The sequence below is a fragment of the Mauremys reevesii genome, linkage group 9, assembly GCF_016161935.1.
Source record: "Mauremys reevesii isolate NIE-2019 linkage group 9, ASM1616193v1, whole genome shotgun sequence".
NCBI lineage: Eukaryota > Metazoa > Chordata > Testudines > Geoemydidae > Mauremys > Mauremys reevesii.
Genome location: NC_052631.1, coordinates 61,915,735 through 61,937,292, shown reverse-complemented (window position 1 = coordinate 61,937,292; position 21,558 = coordinate 61,915,735). Strand labels below are relative to the sequence as shown.

The window sequence follows — 21,558 nt, the reverse complement described above, 5'->3', positions numbered from 1 at the left end:
GGGCGCGGAGGGGTGCCTGTGCGGGGACTGGGAGTGATGCACCGAATAGCCGGATCTTGAGGCTCTGGAGGAGGGCCCCTGCTGTTGGTGATAGGCCCATGGCGTCCAAAAGGGCCACTGCCCTGGCGAGCCCCTTTGAGGATCCCACGGGGCTTGGGGCTCCCTGCTCGCCGGTGCCCTGTGGGCATAGCTAGAGCAGCCTGAGTCCACCTTGGATTCCGAGGACGCCGACCTAGAAGGCCAAGGCAGTGCCATAGAACGGTGCGACCGGGGGGCTGGAGAACAGCTCCTTGCCAATTGGGACCGGTACTGATACTCCCGGGACCGGGATTGTTGGCTTCTGCTCAGGCCCAGGGACTTCGATCTTGTGTTGTCTCGGAGCCAACCCGGCAATGGCGCCAGGGAGTGATGCCCTGGCGGGGCCAGTGCCGTAAGCTGGCTGGGATCCGGTGCCCTCAAGTCCCGCTGGGTCAGGGGCAACTGGGAATCCGCAGAGGCTGAGCTTGACTAGGACCGATGTCGGGATGATGACCTCGATCGGCGCACCATTGCCGGCTTGCCTCTTGACGGCACTCTAGGAGACGGTGCCAGAGGCTTCGCCGACGACAACTGGATGAGGTCCTTTGCTGCCTCAAACGTGTCTGGTGTGGAGGGCTGTTCTAGGAGCTCCTCCAGCCCTTCCTCTGCACTTAAGGCGCTTAGCCCGGGGCTCAATGGGCTCTTTGGCGCCAGAGCCACCAGAACCGGAGCGTGTTCTAGGGCAGCGCTTCCCTTCTGAGTGCTCATTTGCTTGGGCGGTGCCGGCTTCTTATGTGGGGAGCGCCCTTGGCTTGTAGGCTGGCCCTTTGACTGTGCCGGTGAAGTCGAACGGTGCTGGGGGTTTTCTTGTTGCCTCGGTGCGGCATGCTTAGGGTGCCCCACCGGTGCTGGATCGCGAACTGATGCCAGGGCACTCCACACTGAGGCCGAAAGTTGCAGCGCGGCCTCCATGAGTAGCTGCTTGAGGCAAAAGTCTCTTTCTTTCTTAATCCTTGGCTTAAAAGCCTTACAGATCTTGCAGTGTGCTGTCTGATGCGATTTCCCCAGGCAACGAAGACATGAGTCGTGGGGGTCACTAATCAGCATAGGCTTGCGGCACGTGGCGCAAGTCTTAAAGCCTTGGGCCTGCGGCATGCCCCTTGGAACAGATAGCTGTTCCAACGCCGCCACGGACGGTAGGAAGGAACCGAAGGGGGGTCGGGTAGGCAGGGGTATATATGCACCAGCATGAGGCGCCATTCTGGCTGGCCTCCCCTGCCGCCCCGATGGGAGCCGCTAAGGGGAAAAGTTTCCGACGTCCGTGCATGCGGCATGCACATATCTAATGTGTAATGGACGTGAACAATCACTCGAAGAAGAAACAATATTAAGCGGGAGGACGTTAAGTGAGGTGTTACTGTTCTGGTGGTAAAGAGGTCATCTCCGAGTCCCTTAGTCCAGTCTATAAAATACGGACAAGTGACTCATTGTGTCTTTGTAAAGGGTTCCACATGCTTACAAACAAAACCTCAGAATTGCTCAGCCACACATCTAGGGCTTGTATTCTGGGCTGCTTTATCTGTTGAGCAGGATGAGCTTTTATTCTTGAAAGCTGTGTGTTTTAGTGTGCACTTCCTGTAATTATGATACAAATGTGTATGTTGTAAATATTTATCAATGTTACATAGGGTAGACAAAGTATTACACAATATGACAAATGCAAGTAGTGTGTAGCTGTGTTATCAGAAGTAACTGAACCAATCAGCACCCTTACTCCACAGCTAATTTGCATGCAACCGTTTCATTGGCTGTATGAGGGAGACACGGATGGTGGATTATTTTGTGATGGCATGGGCTTTCAGCTACTAGTACTACTTAAAGGCATAAGTTTAGAAGAGCATGTCTAAGTGTATTTTGTGTTAGATCAATGCTAGCTGGGGAATGTCTACACGTGTTGTAATCACACCTTCCAACTGCAGTGTAAACATACCCACAGGAGTCTCTCGTACAGCATGGGGATGGTTGCAAAATAAGAAGCAAACTGTACTGAAGAGGATTTCTTGGTACTGACACTCCCAAATGGGGAAATGAGAGGTGAACAGCCCAGCAGCATGCTCCCCTGAAGGATGGGGGACATGTGCCTCCATTATCCACAAAGATGTTGAGCTGGGGAAATGTCCAAGCCAGCTGCCCTAAAAGTTTTGTTGAGGGTGAAAACTGTCTCCCTATTGGTCAGCTAATAGTAAGTGAAGTGAGTAGGACACCTCGGTGTGAGACAGGGTCTGCCCCGGTGCCACAGCTGGCAGGAGAATTGTATGGGGTGAGGAAGGGTCCAGCATGGATCTTCTCGGAGAGCTGCACACTTTTGTCATTCAATTCTAAGCCAGAGGAGCACTGTCTGCTTTTGGATTGGTGCTTACATTTTTCACAGCCCCAGTGGCCAGCTTTGACATCACACACCACAGCATGGCCAGAAAGACAGGAACACTCCACAACTAGCACCAGGACCTCTGAGAATTACAGTTAGAGAAGAACAGTCTTCTGTGTGTTCCAGGCAGTGGGAGGCTGCAGCAGCCTGGCAACAGCATGCTGTGGGGCTGTGCAAAATGTGAACAATAATAAGTGAGGTGAATAGGACACCTTGATGGGAGGCAGGGTCTGCCCAGGTGGCAAGGGAATTGTATGGGGTGAGGAAGGGTCCGGCCTGGATCTTTTCAGAGAGCTGCACACCTTTGTCATTCCAATTCTAAACCAGGGGAGCACTGTCAGCCTGGAAAGACAGAACCTTGCTGCCCACTTCCTTCTGTGGGTCACAAAGGATTTAACTATGCCTGACAGCATCCTGGGAGGAGGATGGTCTTGTGGTTCAAGCACTGAACTGGGACTCAGAAGACAAAAGTCCTGTCTGTCATAAAGTTCATGTGTGACCTTGGGCAACCACCTAATTACTCTGTGCTTGAGCTTCCCATGTGTAAAAAGGTAGTGTTGATAGTACTGGTATACTCAGGGATCAGTTCATTAATGATTGTGATGTGTCCAGATATCTCATTGCTGGGACCACAGAAACAGACAGATCTCCATTTTACCAACAGGGAACTGAGACCTAGAGATGTAATGAGTTGCTCAAGGCCTCGCAGCAGGTCTGTGGCATACTGGAGTGTATAACCTAGATCTCCTCACTTTGCATCCCAAGCTTTGATTAGTCAATACCCCATCTTACATCCATCCGAATTTTGTAAACAATGGCTACAAATACTTACCCAAGTTGCAGACTCTTATTAAAACAGCATTGTACTTCCCCGCATGGGCTCAGCTTGCTCATTATGCAGCTGCCAGGGCACCTCCATGGTTAAGGTTATGTGGAGATTAGCAGGGACTCAATTATTTTATTTTTCAAACATAAGATGATTTCTAAACTTACAGCACTTCCTCTGTGAATAAAGAATGGACTTTGTGAATTCACAAATGTCTCCCCTGTTCAGTGTAAGAGGCAGGAGTATTTTAAAATTATTCCTTCTTGAACTTTGATTCACAAGCCTAGCCTGTTTTGGATTTCTGCAGCTGATGAATGTCTTTGTTGTGAGACTTGATGACTGATTCACTGGAGGATTTTATTAAATCTAGACCCAGACTTCTGTTTAAGTTTCATTAGCTGAAAATAAATGAATTATTTGCATGTTCTACATCACTCTTTATACTTTGGGGGGATAATAGTTTGGAAGACACCACTTTTGACATCAGCTTTCCTAAGGGGAGAGGCATAAGAGTGGGACTCAGCGTGAGAGGAGCCCCATCCTATGAGGTTTTCAGGAGAGGAGCTTCATGCCTACAGATCTCCTCAGCAAAGCAGATCTCTGCAGCCACTCCTGCAGACCTTACAAGGTTCACTATAGCAGAGTCTCCTCCTGCACACTTCCTCAGGCATGCCAAAGAGAAGCTGGATGAACTCTACAGGCAGGGATCTAGTGTTATGACCCTTTCTAGTGGTCTGATGGAAGAATGGGCTGCAGTGTCCAAGTTTTCCATCCTTAGAAACTAAGAGACAAATCCTGGGAGAATATCACTTCCATAAAAAGAAGTGTTCGGTGATCTTAATTTGTTCCAGAACTAACCTGTGAAGGTGCTTCATACTGGGGCCAGGTAAGAACAGATCTCTTCTGCCTCATATTTTATTGTTTGTAGCATTGTAGCAGTGTTGGTACCAGGATATGAGAGAGACAAGGTGGGTGAGGAAATACATTTTATTTCATCAGTTTCTGTTGGTGAGAAAGACAAACTTTGGAGCTACACAGAGCTCTTCTTCTGGCCTGAGGAAGAGCTCCGTGTAAGGTTGAAAGTTTCTCTCTCTCTCTCTCACCGACAGAAGTTGGTCAGAATAAAAGATATTACGTCACCCACCTTATCTCTCTCATCTTTTATTCTCACTTCAGAAGGAACTGCAGTTTTAATCACAACCCAAATTAATTCCACTGTTACACTGTAAACTTAGGCTATGTCTACATTAGCACATTTGTTAGTAAAACTTTTGTCAGTCAGGAGTGTGAAAAAACACCGCCCTGACTGACATAAGTTACACCAGTGGTTCTCAACCCACAGGCCGTATGCGGCCTAATTAGCACATAGCTGCAGCCCAGCTGTGAGCTAAAAAATCCGGGTCCTGGCTGCCCAGCTGCCTGCAGCAGGGTCCGGCCTCCGGCTGCCTGGCCCTCCACGGCAGGGTCCAGGATCCGGCCTCCAGCTGCCCAGCCCTGCACAGCAGGGTCCAGGGTCCGGCCTCCAGCTGCCCAGCCCTGCACAGCAGGGTCCAGGATCCGGTCTCCAGCTGCCCAGCCCTGCACGGCAGGGTCCAGGGTCCGACCTCCAGCTGCCCAGCCCTGCACAGCAGGGCCTGGGGTCCAGATGCCTGTCCCTGCACCCAGGGCTCCACTCCTGGCCCCACTCTATTGAGGGGTCTCTGGGCGGGGGGCACTGTGGTTCTCAGCCTGAGGATCACAATGATAAATAGGCTGAGAACCACTGAGTTACAGTGACAGAAGCGGCAGTGTGGACAGCGCTACATCATAAGAACATAAGAACGGCCATATTGGGCCAAACCAAAGGTCCATCTAGACCAGTATCCTGTCTTCCGACAGTGGCTAATGCCAGGTGCTTCTGAGGGAATGAACTGTGGGGATGCATCATCCCTATGCTGCCTTGGTGGAAAGTTACAGCAGCAGCACATTAAGAACAGAGGGATTAGATAAAGTTGTTGTGAGAAAGTTGGGAGCTAGCCCGGAGGAGGCAGACACCAGGTGGCCTAGCTGGGATCGGTTTCAAGGTGATAAACAGGACCATAATCAGATGAATTGCATGGGAAATGGGAAATCAGTGAGCAAAGGGCCATGCATGTGAAAAGCGTGTGTATCGGACAAAGAACCAATCAGCAGCAATGTAATGTTGGTGTGTCTGACGTTTGCTAATATGGAGAAGCCTATATAATATAATGCATTGAACACAATAAATAATTCAGCTTGCAATCATATTGGTTGTTGTGCTTTATCCGGCCCGCATGCAACGCAACAAATGGTGACCCCGACGTGATGCGATTCGAACAAGTCGGATCGTTCGTCGGTGCTTAAAAAGAAACGCGGGGGTTACAGCCGCGGCAGAAGGTACTGCGGTAAAGGCAGCCCCTGAACGTCCGAGAGAGGCGTGTGTGAGCTCACAGGTGAGCGGCTGTAAATTAAGTATAAGTACCGCTGCATCAGCTAAAGAAAAGACAATACAGAAGTTTTTATTGCACATTATAAACCGACAGGGGGAAAAAATCTCCCCTGCTGCGCTGACTTGCTTATTAAGAAAAGAGGGGGAGCTAGGGAGGCTCCTCCTAACCACCCTTCGGGCCCAGGACGAGGAGGTGCTCCGCTGGAAGCGAGCCCTGGACGGGAAGACGTTGGAGTGCACGGTGCAGGCTGAGGCCCGTGCCGTGGCCCCGGAGGTCGTTCGGACCTACAAGCGAGTAAATTGTTTTGGCAGGAACCTGGAGAAGGCGTCCTACGCTGGCTGGTCTAAGCCTGGGACAATGCCGGGAAAACCGTTATGCTTCTCCGGTATGAGCTGCAACAGCTGGGTGTCCTGACACAGGATGCACAGATTAAACGAAGCCAAGGAGGGAAGGAAAAAGAACAGAATGAGTTAACCGAAGAAAGCTCATTCTTTCTGGCCCCGTCAAGGATACCGCTCACAGCTAAGACTTGGCGGACAGCCAAGAAAAAGGGGGGCTTGACTGGGCCCAAAAAGCTATGAGAGCTGCAAAACCCTGCCAGGCACTAACGGAATGTGTTAGCTGTCTCTTCTCACAGGTATGGAAGAGCTGCCCAAAGACCCTAGCAGCCCTGCCACTCCTTGAAACCAGAAGACTGACTGCTTGGACCCATGATTCTCATTGCAAAAAGACCCCTCCACATCAGAAGAATTCTCCTACTGATGATTAGCCTATTTCCTTTTCTAGCTTCATTGTGCTTTTGGACAGCAGGAAAAAAGGACAAGGTGACGTGCTGGTTAACCTCTCCCTTGTCCACTGGCAGCCCCCATTGTGTCATTGGATTTTTTTGAAAGAAGCAAAACCACTACAGGGTGATGTGCTGGTGACCTTTCCCCTGTAGGAGCTGAACCACGACGGTGGTGGAAAAGAAGAAAAAACACTCACATCATTGACATTGCCAAAGTCCAGAAATTCCTGACTAAAAGGACATTAAGAACTGACCCTGGTAAAGAAACAAAAAATTGTACACTGGCAGAATGAAATTTGTGGGACTCCTGCTGGGGAATGTGGTATTAATTGGATTTTGGGGTTTATTTTACAGGGTGCGCTCTGTGTTTTGAATAAATCCTTCAGTATGTATTGCCCTCCCTAATTGGATTGTAAATGATATTGCCCTTATCCAGTTTCCTATTGTCGGAGCTCCGCTAACCCAAGTACAGGCTGGAGTTGGTGAGTTACATGTCATTTCCGCCATTAGTTTTATGACCCAGAAGCTACTGGCAGAGATGGTATGGGCTATTACTGAGGCTGGGAAGGCATTGCAGTGGAAGCTAGTACGTTTAAAATCCTAAATAACCAGCTAATGGCCATTCGGAGTGATCTTGAGCACCAGGATGGCCCACTGCCCTTACAGATACATCAGGAGTACCATCTAATCTGGGGAGGCCAAGCATTTGGACCGGTTAGGGTGGGTGTGGGCTTTTACATACCGAATCCTGCTGGGTCGATGGGGAGGATGAATGTGGAACTAATTACCCCCTCATTACTAACCCCAGCTCCCTAGAGCTTAATTGCTTTTTGTCCTTAAAGTTTGAGAAAACTCAGCCAAAAGTTTGTTAAGTATTCTCAAAGTGGGGAGTTGTTGGTGTTACTAGGCATAAATTTAGGTAACTCAAAAAAATGGCTTTGGGCCTATGTAACCCAAAGTACCTTTATGTAAAGTGCTTTTGTTAGCCTTACTAAATTTTTGTAATTTTTTGTGTTATGTGTTAATTATTAACAGCTGCAAGGCTGCTTAATACTAAATGTAGCCAATACTAAATAAAATAGGCGAAAAGCAAATGCTGTAATTAAAGTTATATGCATAAAAATGTAGCCCCCACGGTGGAAAAGTACAAATAACTGTTTACAAAAAATATCAGAAGGGTGGGGGCTAGTTCAAAAGCCCAGCCTCCTAGCTAAACTGGTTGTAAAACAAGCTAGTGTCCATAAACAAAACAATTCAGCAAAAAAAAAAAAAAAAATCGGGCCCAGGCGGGCAGGCAACAAACAAAAAAATTAAAAAACAGGTTAAAAACTTTTAAGGGTGTAGTAAAAAAAAAAAAGTAATTAAGCATAAGCATGAAAATTTCAAATATTCAGAAGAATATTTGAAATGGTAATTTAAATTGGTAAGTGGCTGTCGGAAGAAAAGCAAGTAATTTAAGGTAAAAGCAAGTAATTTTAAGAAAAGTAAAAAGTTAACTCTGTAGTTGCTGGAGAAAACAGCAGTTGAACTTTGTAAAAATGCTAAAGAAAAAAGTTTTTGGTGTTTTTGAAGTGTTTGTAAATAAATTCAGGCGAAGAAATTAGTTTGCAATGAAGTTTAAAGAGGTTTACTGAAAGTCTCTTTAAGAAAAGAGGGGGAGATGTAGGGATGCATCATCCCTATGCTGCCTTGGTGGAAAGTTACAGCAGCAGCACATCAAAAACAGAGGGATTAGATAAAGTTGTTGTGAGAAAGTTGGGAGCTAGCCCAGAGGAGGCAGACGCCAGGTGGCCTAGCTGGGATCTGTTTCAAGGTGATAAACAGGACCATAATCAGATGAATTGCATGGGAAATGGGAAATCTGTGAGCAAAGGGCCATGCATGTGAAAAGCGTGTGTATCGGACAAAGAACCAATCAGCAGCAATGTAATGTTGGTGTGTCTGACGTTTGCTAATATGGAGAAGCCTATATAATATAATGCATTGTACACAATAAATAATTCAGCTTGCAATCATATTGGTTGTTGTGCTTTATCCGGCCCGCATGCAACGCAACAATGAACAGAACAGGTAATCATCAAGTGATACATCCCGTCGCCCATTCCCAACTTCTGGCAAAATTCCCAGCCATCATAGCTACCTCTGCTCATTGAGGATGGTTTAATTACGCCAACGGGAGAGCTCTCAGAGCGGCTACACAGGAGACCTTACAGCAGCACAGCTGCAGCGGTACAGTTGTGCCGCTGTAAGGTCTCCAGTGAAGACATAACCTTAATTACATTCTATAGGTACAGAAGTATAATGATGTCCTTCATCAGACCTGCTGAATTTGTGCCAGCTTTAAACTTTGCACCTCTAAAGACTGTTACAAGGATTACATAAAGGACTATGTAGTCCTTTTTAGGATTCTCTCTCAGGTGACTCCATGCAGTTTCCACACCAGTACACAACTGTTTACAGCCCTAATACCACAACAGAAACTATGGCCCAATAGTTATTCTTGTACACAATACCAATGGCTTACAGCGCTCAATTTATCGTTATTAGGGCTGTGTTAGCATATGCAGGATTCTTCTCCAGTCAGAGACATCAATGGAACACATATTACCTTTGTTGCAGCAGATCCTCTAAGTAAGGCCCATACTGCATCATTTCATTAAGGCTGTTTCTGTCCATGTGAGCACAGTGCCCACGTAAACTTAAAATCAAAATCCTGTTAAGAAAGAGACTGTACTCTGGAGGATCTAACACAATAAAAAATTACCAACCTCGGCTTGTTTGCACCACACGCTGATGTTCTTACGCTGAGCTTTCGTGAAATGGTCCCAAGCCTTTTGTTTGGAGGCGGAATGGTACACAGCCACTATCTGCTCAACTGTAGTGTGAAATCAGCAGTCAAATCGGGCCAGAATATCATCCAGAGAATGCGAACGAGAGGAGTAAAGGAGTAAAAGAGCGGAATCAGGCAGGTGGTTTGGCTAATCTTTTGTTATAACACTGTGCTGTCCTGAGGCCATGCTCAGGAGGGACTTGGTGCCCAGAAAGGAAAGAGGGGACTCCAGAAGGCCAGAGCCTAAGTGTCTATCAAGTGATTAACAACTGGAGAAGCCAGCATCATTCTCAACAGAACAAAAGCGAAACAGGGTTAAATGCACGAAGGATACATTATAGAGGTGGAGCCAACAAGTCAAATAGGAATTCCTGGAAGTCCAGCAGAATGGGGTCTTATACTCTTTAGAATGGAAGGACTGTGTAGCTGGCTTTATGGATGTTCTTCTGTCCCATTGTTTCAGTCCCAAAGCACAGAGACATAACCTGGACATTATAACACACCACCCACATAAACACAGGGAAGGGTCCTTCACCACAGGGCAGCAAAACCAGGAAGCTCTCTCCTTTCCCTGGACACTCACCTGTCAAACCAGGGCTCCGGAGTCATTCTTTCAAAATATTTTTCCTGCCAATTTTTGGAGAAGTTTTTAAATGACGTATGTGATCTTCCGCTGCAAGGGGGTAGATTCACCTCACAACAAGGAGCATAGCTAGAATTGGCTTTGTATATTTGGCCTGCTGCAGTGGGCATGATTTTTATGAAATAAAACTCAGTGTACAGTATGTTTAGATTAACCAGTGCAGCTGTAATAAGAATACTAATGGGTGTGCTATAATGACTGATTACTAAGGCTGCAATTTAGTCATGGAGGTCACGGAATCTGTGACTTCCAAAGACATCAGTGACTGGGAGCTGCAGGGTCCCCTGCAACCTGTGGAGGCAGGGAACTGTGAGGTACCCCTGCAGCTCCCAGCCACCACAGGTGGCAGGGGGGAACTACGCAGCTCCCCACTGTTCCCGGCCACCATGGGCAGCAGGAAGGAACCACCACTCCCAGCCACTGCGGGCAGCAGGGGGACCCAACAGCAGGGGGAATCCCCGCCACTCCCTGCCCCGAGGGCAGCAGGGAGTCCTGGTGGCCGGGGGGAATCCCCGCCGCTCCCCATCCCCATTGGTGGCAAGAGGGACCCCCATTGCTCCCTGCTGCCATGGGCGGCAGGGGGAATCCCACTGCTCCCTCTGCTGCCCTCAGGGGGATCCATGGAGCTCTCGGCTGCCGCAGGTGGCAGGGGGGCCCGGCAGCTCCCAGCTGTAGTGGGGGGGACCCTGGAACTCCCTGCCCCCCTTCGCTCCCCCCACAGCTGCCCAGGCTACACATTTTGTCACAGGTATTTTTAGTAAAAGTCAAGGACAGGTCACAGGCTTCTGTGAATTTTTCATTATTGCCCATGACCTGTCTGTTACACAACACTTCCTACTCTCTCTATTACTACTTACTCTGAGGAAAACACTCCATCTCTTGGATTCAATGCCCATATTTGTTTATGTTAAGAACAGAAAAAAATCTGAATCAAGATTAAACAAGATTAAGCATGAAAGGAAAACCAAATGCAAAAGGCACTAGTTTAAAATTTGGTCCTACATCACCATGAGAAATTGATTTAATCTCCTATTTATGGAGCCTCTTTTTATGAAACAGGACTTTGAAAACATTCTGTTACGTCCTACCTTTGGTGAGTCAATCCTGAACATTGCACTGAGGCACTGGGCTGCTGGGGACTTACCTTGACTGCACACCAAGGTAAAGAATGTTGGGCATTGCTACAGTAGAATAATTAACAGAATATATTTGAAAGAGAACAAATGAGGAGTTCATTCCCACATGCGTAAATGCTTCCTCCACGATACACCAGAAGAAATTTATGGAGGTAAATTACATATATCTGTAAATTAACTGTATTTGTCCAGCCATGGTGATTATTTTTTCTGGGGTCTTGCTGTATTTGCTGTGCCCCTTCAAAAACAAAAAAATCTCCCAGTAATACATGAACAATGCTCAGTGCGGAAATACTACTCACACTGGACTAGAATCCCTGAGAGAGCAAGCTTAAACTTCTCCTTAGCTTCCTCCATCTCTTTCTCATGGGCTGCTTTCTCGTTCATCAATCTGCGAATGTGACTGTTAGCTGACTGGATCATGGAGTAGAAGTTGTTTGCACTCCGCCTGTTCACTTCCCCACGTTCTATCCAGGTCACCAAGGTCTGCACTGCTTCCAAGAACTTGGAATCATCTGGGTCAAAACAGAAAATCTTTAGAACAGGGAAAATCTGCAGTCATTTCCAGTGGCACAGCTGTTTAGCAGCCACCTTCGCAGCAGTCAGCACTGAACTATTTGCTTAGTGTGGCAGGATTAGATTCCTCAAAACACAACATGGCCAGCTTTCAGTCAAGCATCAAATACATTGGGGCTGTCAGAACAGCAATTTATGGAAAGCATGCTTTGCAAAGATTATCTAAGATGTTTTCTGGTTTCTCTGTATTTTATGATAATTTATGAATCTGGCTAGCTACTACGATTTTTAAATATTCTCCAATTATGACCGTATTTTAAAGGGGAAATGCATTACATTAGGCCACAGGCCTAACCTGTCTTAAAATTATTATCTGAATTGTCCTCAGAATTATACATAGTTTTAAATCTGCCTCTTTGCTGCAGAGAAATCAAGAAAAAAAAGTAGCTGCTGAAATACAATACAGAGGAGGCAAGGCCCCCAGCTAGCTCACAACCATAGTGCTGGAGCACAGCTAGGTTAACTGCGGCTCTACTGAAGAGACAATACAAAGGCATGGATCAAACTCTGAAATGCCTACCCAGTTTTAGTCACTCTTTGCCCTGGCAAAATGCCCACTGACTCAAAGACAGTTTGCCTGAGTAAAGGCATGAAGATTTAGCAAGGAATGTCACTTTCAGGCTATTAAAGAACAATAACAAATGTTACAACTCAGGGGACTGGCAAAAGGCTAGCTGAGGGCCAGGTGAGCAGCTGACTATGGGGTGGGCAGCAGGGTGTCCCTGGCTCAGGGGACTGGTGAATGGCTGGCCCAGGAATTGGTGAGTGACTGGCTCCAGGGCAAGGTGCTGGGGAGTGCCTGGCTCAGGGGACGGGTGAATGGTTAGTTCAGGGGGATGCTTGGCCACAAAAGCTGTTTACCTCTAGGTCACTGGGTCATATCTGCCTCAGGTAACAGTAACTGAGAGGACTTGCCAGATGAAGGCTGTTGTCTAGCCTTTGTGAAAGGGGTTGCTGTTCTCAGCCTACATCACCCCTCTAGCTGTTGGGAGGAGGAACTGGCTCTCGCTAGGCAGCAGAGGTTCCATGCTGACCAGCTGGGAAACTGCAGCCCAAATTTTCAAAAGTCTCTAGTGATGTTAGGTGCCCAACATGAGATACCTGAAAGCAGCTGATGTTCAGAAAGTGCTGAGCACCCTCACCCCTTCAGATTCAGGCCCATTTTAGGAGTCACAAGTTGGGCACCCAATGCCACTAGATTTTGAAAATCTGGGCCTGTTTAATATATATGCCCTATGTAGATTTATGCCACACAAAACCAGATAACTTAACGTTGTTGTAAATGTCTCTTTTCATAGCAGAGAGTTTACTAAGTCGGTTAACCATACCCCCAAGACCACAAAGGTAGCTGTTAATGTCTTGATGCCTTTGCTGCTCCTCCCACATTAGCCTGGAAAGCGTCACCACCTCAGCTGAAAAATGTCCCAGCTTTAACCCCTAAATAACCACAAACATGTTCAATTCTACCTAGAGAAGGATGTCTCAGAAACTTCTAGTCCCTTGTTCTTGGTGACATAAGTGATGGACCAAATATCCAATTTCCTGAATGACTTTGTCTACCCAAGATGAACTTGATGGCCCTGCTGACATCCAAATGGTGTCATCTCTATTTCCTGAGGATGAGAGGGCTCAGGACAGAACGGAGTCCTGATTGAGCTGAGAAGAACGGATTTTAGGTAGGAAATCGGAGTATTACTTTTGGGGGAAAGCTGCAGAAAAGCCTCTTGACATACAATGCATTTAACTTGCTAATCCTTCAAGCAGATGTGACTGCAATTAAGCAGGAAACTTTGACAGAGAGGAAATATCATGAGTTAACCATCGGCTGAAAGGGCTGCTCTGTGAAGTGTTCCATAACGAGGTTTAGCTTCCAACTAGTACAGGAGCTTTAATAGAAAACAAATCGTTGCCACTGCTTTAAGAAACCGGGAGATGTGTAGGAGAGAAGCCAGACTGCCTTTGTCAGATGACGTTGTGGGAGAAAAGACAGTTACCTGTTCCGTAACTGGCGTTCTTCGAGATGTTTTGTTCATGTCTATGCCACAGGAGGTGTGCATGCTCTCCACGTGCACCGGTGCCGGAAGCTTTTCTCCTAGCAGTACCTATAGGGGGGAGCACCCCCCGCGACCTCTGGAGTGGCACCTGCCTGGCGCAGTATAAAGGGAGCTGCATGCTCCCCCCCCACCCTCAGTTCCTTCTTGCCAGACAACTCCAACAGAGGGGAAGGAGGGTGACGCCTGGTCTGGGGGACAATCGCATAGTACAAGGTGAATGTGACGGCTAGACACCGGTGATCGACGCCTGGGGCTGCGGTGTCTTGACGGAGACTTGGAGCGGGAGTCCGAGCGGGAATGGCGTCGATGACCGTGCCATGACCGACTGCGGTACTCTCTCCAAGACAAGGACCAACGGCGATACCCACCGCGGTCCCGTCGATATTCCCGGGACGAGCAGTGCCACGAGTTCCGGCTGGATGGAACCCAGCCAGACAGTCTGGTTGGCGTCGAGGGCGATCCACCTGGACTCTGCCCCGAGCGGTCGCTGGGCAGTGATCAGCGTCGAGAACAGTCCCTCAACTGAGACCGGTACCAGGCCGGAGGCAACTGCAGAGATCCCAGCAGCAGCTTGCCTCTGGAGCGTGGGGCTGACATTAGCCGTGCTCCGGGCACCGGCATGGACATGACGTCCCAGGCCGCCTGGAGTGCTTCAGGACATCCAGAGAGGCCTGTTCCGAAGGGGCCGGGCTACTCCGCTCATCTTGAGTTGGTGGCCTGGGGCCCGGTGGGGATCGAGGACTGCCCGACATGGGCCTAGCCTCTGTCCCAGATTTCCCTCGGTGCTGCTGCAAAGAGGGAGTCTTCTTGGCCCTTTTGGCGTGCCCCGTGGATGGAGAGTGGTGCCAACTGGTCAATGGTACCAGAGGGTCACCACATACTGACACTGCAGTGCCGGGTACCAGTTCAGAGCGGCGTGCTGAGGTCAAAATCAGCGCCGACTCCATCAGGATGGCCCGTAGCCTAATGTCCCTTTCTCTTTTTGTCCAAGGCTTAAACGACTTGCAAATCTTGCACCTTTTGCTGATATGGGTTTCTCCCAAGCAGCGCAAACAGTCTGCATGTGGGGCGCTTCTTGGCATAGAACACCTACAAGAGCCGCACGACTTAAACCCCGGGGCGCGGGGCATGCCCCGGCCCGGGCTCACTGACTAACTAAACTAACTAAACAGCTAACTAACTACGGGTACTAACGCTGAATGAACGAACAGTTCTGGGGACAAGCTACAGCAAAGCTGGAGCAGAGCAGTTCCGACACACCTTCACTGGCAGCAAGAAGGAACTGAGGGTGGGGGGAATGCGCAGTTCCCCTTATACCGCACCAGGCAGGCGCCACTCCAGAGGTCGCGGGGGGTGCTCCCCCCTACGGGTACTGCTAGGGGAAAAACTTCCAGCACCGGTGCACGTAGCAAGCACGCACACCTACTGTGGAATACACATGAGCAATCACTCAAAGAAGAACCCAAAGCCACTGCTGAGACTCAGCTTTTTAATGGAGTCACCACACAACACTCAGAGCTCCATGTTGTGCACTCCAGAATTTGCAGATCTTCCAGAGATCTGAGTATTTAAGCTCTGTGTATGGAATCCTTTCAGGAGTTAGAGAGTTATCCTGGCCAGAGAGCATCCTGGCAGAGGCCAGCAGCTGATCAGAATATCTGAGCTTCCAGAGGTTCAGCCCCTCATGTTCAAAGCCATCAGCTGGAATTTTTCTGGATCTTGGCACCTTATAAGAATCTGCATCAGCAGCTCTTGGTGATAGGTAACTGCTGGGAAGCGCACCAGGACATCTCTCTGAGGCAGGATAAACACACCTGTGAGAGGCAACGGGCTGGAACTAGATCCACAGATTCACCTTGTGTACAGGACACCAAACAGTCATTAGATGAGAAGAGGAGGTTACATACCTGTAAGTGGAGGTTGTTTGAGATGCATGGTCCCTATCTGTATTCCACTGAGAGTTTACACATGTGCAGCATTCATCCAGAGCTGTAGAATTTGAAAGTAGTAGTGTCCATTGTTCTGCCCTTTCTTTACCTCATGGTTTAATCTGAGGTGATAACAGACAGGTCAGATGAACAGTCTCCAGTTCCTTCACCGCTGCAAATCCAACAGATCTACAGCAGAGGGGGAAGGAGGGCAGCAAGTGGAAAACAGATAGGGACAACACATCTCAAAGAACTTCCACTTACAGGTAAGTAACCTCCTCTTCTTCTTCGAGTGATGGTACCTATTGTATTCCACTAAAGCCTGGTCTACACTAGGCGTTTAAACCGGTTTTAGGAACGTAAAACCGATTTAACGCCACACCCGTCCACACTGAGAGGCCCTTTACATCGGTATAAAGGGCTCTTTAAACCGGTTTCTGTACTCCTCCCTAACGAGAGGAGTAGCGCTAGTATCGGAATTACCATATCGGATTAGGGTTAGTGTGGCCGCAGATCGACAGTATTGGCCTCCGGGCGGTATCCCACAGTGCACCACTGACCGCTCTGGACAGCAATCTGAACTCGGATGCAGTGGCCAGGTAGACAGGAAAAGCCCCGCGAACTTTTGAATATTTCCTGTTTGCCTAGCGTGGAGCTCAGATCAGCACGTGTGGCGATGCAGTTAAAAATCAAAATAAAGAAAGAGCTCCCGCATGGACCATGCGGATGTGATCGCTGTAAGGGCAGGCAAATCTGTTCTATCAGCGCTCCGTTACAGAAGACGAAATTCAAAATCATTTTTAAAAAATCTCCAGACAGACGCCATAGCAGGGGCTCAGCGCACTGCTGCGTGACAAACGTAACGGAAAGCCCAAGAATCAAATGGACGCTCATGGACTGGAGGACTCAAGCTATCACACAGTTCCTGCAGTCTCCGAAAAGTATTTGCATTCTTGGCTGAGCTCCAAATGCTTCTAGGGTCAAACACAGTGTCCACGGTGGGTCAGGGCATAGCTCGGCAATTTACGCACCCCCCCACCCACCCCCAGAAGTGAAAGGGAAAACAATCCTCTCTTGACTCTTTAACATGTCACCCTATCTTTACTGAATGCTGCAGATAGATGCGATGCTGCAGCACTCAACACCAACATCCTTGCTCCCCCCCGCCATGGGTGGCTGATGGTGCAATACTACTGGTATCCATCCTCGTCATCAGCCTATTGGCACATGGGGCAGTGCAAAAGGACTGGTAACCATGCAGACTAGCATCGGTTACCAGTCGGTGAGGTCTATTAAGGGTGCCTGGCCCTAATTTTTCATGGTAGATGGTACAGTATGGCTGATAACCATTGTCGTCATAGCAACAGGGGGCTGAGCTCTGTCAGCCCCCACCCTTCATGTGTAAAAAAAAGATTCAGTTGCCCCTGGACTAGCAGAGGGATGCTGGGCTCCTCTGCTCCACACTCCTTACTGTCCTGTCTGGACTATCATAGCAGCTGGAGGCTGCCTTCCACTCATTTCTCACTAACAAATCAGTGTGTCTTATTCCTGCATTCTTTATTACTTCATCACACAAGTGGGGGGACAATGCTACGGTAGCCCAGGAAGACTGGGGGAAGAATGGAATCAACAGGTGGGGTTGTTGCAGGGGCACCCCCTGTGAATAGCATACAGCTCATAATTTCTGCAGGATCTGACACAGAGCAGCTGTGCTCTCTGATACAGTGGTTCTCTAGTACACTTGCCCATATTCTAGCCAGGACTGATTCTATTTTTAGATACCAAAAAGGAGGGATTGACTCTGGGAGTCATTCCCAATTTTGGCTTTTGCACCCCTGGCTAAGAGCAGCCAGGGGCACTTATGACAGCAGCAAATGGTGCAAAACGACTGGTAGCCATGATCATCTTTTTACCAATTTATGGATTGGTAGATGGTACAGTATGGCTGGCAACCATCTCTGCTGTCATGCAAAAGCAAAAGCATGCTGCTGTGTAGCGCTGCTGAATCGCCTCTGTCAGCGGCATCTAGTACACATACGGTGACAGTCACAATTGCATGATTGCCATGCTATGGCATCTGCCAGGGCAATCCAGGGAAAAAAGGCGCCAAATGCTTGTCTGCCGTTGCTTTCCCAGAGGAAGGAGTGACTGATGACATTTACCCAGAACCACCCGCGACAATGATTTTTGCCCCATCAGGCACTGGGATCTCAACCTGGAAATTCCAAGGGGCGGGGGAGGCTGCGGGAACTATGGGATAGCTACGGAATAGCTACCCACAGTGCAACGCTCCAGAAGTCGATGCTAGCCTCAGACCGTGGACGCACACCACCGATTTAATGTGTTTAGTGTGGCCGCGCGCACTCGATTTTATACAATCTGTTTTACAAAACCGGTTTATGCAAATTCGGAATAGTCCCGTAGTGTAGACGTACCCTAAGAGTGATTAACCAGCAGTACCTAATGCAGAAGAGGGGAGTGGAGGGCGGCTGTGCTGAATGAGGCATCCGTTGCAGAGTTCTGAACCAAGCCGTAATGTGTAGCAAAGGTATGTGACCACTTTATATATGTCTCTAAGCTGCATATTGTGGAGGGTGGCCCTGGTGGATGCCTGGGCTCTCGTGGAATGGGCCCTCACGCTGAGGTTTGGAGACAGTCCTGACAACTGATAGCATAGTGTAACGCAGTGGTTCTTAACCATGGGTACGTGTACCCCTTGAGGTACGCAGAGATCTTCCAGAAGGTACATCAACTAATCTAGATATTTGCCCAGTTTTATAACAGGCTACATAAAAAGCACTAGAGAAGTCAGTACAAACTAAAATTTCATACAGACGACTTGTTTATACTGCTCTAGATACTATACACTGAAAAGGAAGTACAATATTTATATTCCAACTGATTTATAATTATGTGGTAAAAATGAGAAAGTGAGCAGCTTTTCCAGTAATAATGTGCTGTAATACTTTTGCATTTTTATGTCTGATTTTGTAATAAGAACATAAGAATGGCCATACTGGGTCAGACCAAAGGTCCATCTAACCCAGTATCCTGTCTTCCGACAGCAGCCAATGCCAGGTGCCCCAGAGGGAAATGAACAGAACAGATAATCATCAAGTGATCCATCCACTGCCGCCCACTCCCAGCCTCTGGCAAGTAGAGGCTACGGACACCATCCCTGCCCATCTTGGCTAATAGCCATTGATGGACCTATCATCCATGAATTTATCTAGTTCTTTTTTGAACCCTGTTATAGTCTTGACCTTCACAACATCCTCTGGCAAGGAGTTCCACAGGTTGACTGTGCACTGTGTGAAGAAATACTTCCTTTTGTTTGTTTTAAACCTGTCGCCTATTAATTTCAATTGGTGACCCCAAGCAAGTAGTTTTTAAGTGAGGTGTAACGTGGGGGTACACAAAACAAATCAGATTCCTGAAATGGGTACAGTAGTCTGGAAAGGTTGAGAGCCACTGGTGTAATGCACCTGGAAATCCATTTGGAGATTCTGTGTGTGGAAATTGCTTGCCCCTTCAGTCTCTCCGCTACTGCGATAAACAATCAAGCAGACATTCTGATTGATCTTGTCCTCTGCAGGCCTGGCAGATGTCAAGGGAGTGAAGTTGATGTTCCTCTTCCAAGATCTGAGGCTTTGGGAAGAAAACAGGTAAGTGGATGGGTTGGTGGACATGAAACTGAGAGACAAACTTTGGTAGAAACTTAGGATGTAGGTGCAGGGAGACTTTGTCTTTATGAAAAGTGGTGAAAAGGGGGTCTGCCATCATGGCCCCAAGTTCCCCTGCCCTTCTTGCCAAAGCGATAGCCACAAGGAAGGTGACTTTCATGGAAAGAAGGGACATAGAGCATGAAGCCAGTGACTCAAAGGGTTGTTTCATCAGTGCCAATAAAACGAGGTTGAAGTCCCAGTGTGGAGCAATAGGTTATACAGGTGGAAAAGTTCTGAGGAGGCCTTTCCAAAACATAGTAATCAACGGATGTGTAAATATGCAGTGTCCTTCCACAGGAGGGTGGAAGGCACTGGTTGCCACTAGTGGAACTTGAAATAGATTAGGGTTAGCTCCAACATCTTTAAGATAGGAAATAATCCAAAAGAAGGGGAATCTCCACTTCCTCTGGGGAAAGCCATTTCTGTTGGGCCCAGAAGGTGAATCATTTCCACTTGGCCCGGTAGGGATGCCTAGTGGACTCTTTCTTGCACTTCTGATAAGCATTCTCATTCTAGAGAAGATGCCCATCCAAATACCACACTCTGAGGTGGGGTGAAGCATCTGTGTCTGATCCTGCCATTGTGTTGCGTTAACCACTCAGGGAAAGTGGGACTGGGAAGAGGGGGACACACTGACATGTGGAGAAGGTTAAGAAACCAGAAATGTTTTGGCCAGAATGGGACAATCAGGATGACCTCTTTTACTCTTGTGGAGTACTCGTGGCAGGAGTGGTAGAGGAGGGTAGGTGTAGTTGATCTGCTCCAACCACCGGAGTACGAGAGAATCGCCCAGAGAGTGGGGACCAATGCACCCCCGGAGCAGTATGTGCTGCATTTGTGGTTGGCTTAGGAGGTGATGAGGTCTCTGGTTGCAGTCCCACATTGGTTGAAGATGTCGTTTAATACAGTGTTGTGGAGTTCCCACTCATGATTGGCCACGAATCTTCTGCTGAGAGAGAGTCCACAATCATGTTCTGAGTCTCCAGAAGACAGGCTGCCAAAAGCAGGATCTTGTGGGCAATGCACTAATCCTATAGACTGACTACCTCCACACACAGAGCAGTTGATTTTGTGTCCCCTTGTTTGTTGATGTAATAAACGGTGGAAGTGTTGTCTGACATGATGAGAACATGATGGGAGTGGGTGAATGGGAGAAAAGTTTGACATGCTCTCTATATTGCCCAGAGTTCCAGGATGTTGATATACATCCAGTATTCCTCAGGGGCTCATGTGCCTTGCATCATGTGGTCTCCCATGTGTGTTCCCCATACTAAGAGGGATGTGTGTGTGATGATCATCCTGTCCTGGGAGGAAGGGAATCCTCACACAGATATGTGACGGTCCATCCAGCACAGGAGGGAAGAGAGCACCTCGAGGGGGGACTGTCAGCATAAGGTCCCTGGTGTGCTGCATGGGCAAGTAAACTCTCTGAAGACACATCTGGAGGCAACAGAGGTGGAGGCAAGCGAAGGTGGCTGCATACATGCAGGCTGCCATGTGGCCAAGGAGGGATAGGCAACTTCTGAGTGGGACAGATGGACTGTTGACTACTTGGGTCATGAGTTCTTGCAGAGTCTGGAATCTGTCCTTTTGTAGGTAAGCTCATGCTGAAACTGAATTGATGGAGGCCTCTCTGAAGACTCAGGACTGTGCAGGAACCAAAGTTGATTTTTCGACAAACTCTGACTTCTAGGAAGGAAAGGAGTCTGAGCAACATGGAGGTCGAGATCCAAATTTCATCTCTGGATTGCACCACTAGGAGCCAGTCATCAAGACAGGGGAATACAAGGACCCCATAACGCAAAAGCCCCGCTATACAAAACGGCAGGCTCCCCTTCACTGCCCTGACTGTGCCACTCCTCCAGTGGCTAGTAGGGGACCAAATTATCACTAGCAACGGTGGCCTGATCACTCCCTGACCATATTGCTCTTCCCCTGAACTCCTTCCTACATCTTCCTACTTCTCATCTCTACTTCTGGCTCCTCCCCCTCATGTTTACCAGCCCAAACTCTCTCCTCCCAGACAGTAACTGCAGGCTACCTGGCACCGTAGACCCAAACACAGCTCCCTTCTCTCAGGGAGTAACTGCAGACTATTTCTCTTGCAGCCCTTTTCTGCTGCCAACTTCCTGGTTTTATACCAGCCCTCCTGTTCCT

General features: G+C 48.3%; 1 protein-coding gene across 8 annotated transcripts in view; it reads right to left on the bottom strand.

The window, feature by feature from the left end:
- The window catches only part of ENOX2 (ecto-NOX disulfide-thiol exchanger 2), a 168,081-nt gene that overhangs the window by 52,546 nt on the left and 93,977 nt on the right, over positions 1–21,558 (bottom strand). For all 8 annotated transcript variants that reach the window (XR_005584688.1, XR_005584689.1, XM_039488634.1 and 5 more), the window contains 2 exons: positions 11,421–11,633; positions 9,278–9,384 (listed from right to left, as the gene is read on the bottom strand). Coding sequence is in view for 6 of the 8 variants with exons in the window: in XM_039488634.1 (XP_039344568.1) it covers positions 9,278–9,384; positions 11,421–11,633 (320 nt within the window). In the remaining 2 variants the exon portion in view is untranslated. The remainder of the gene's footprint in view (positions 1–9,277; positions 9,385–11,420; positions 11,634–21,558) is intronic.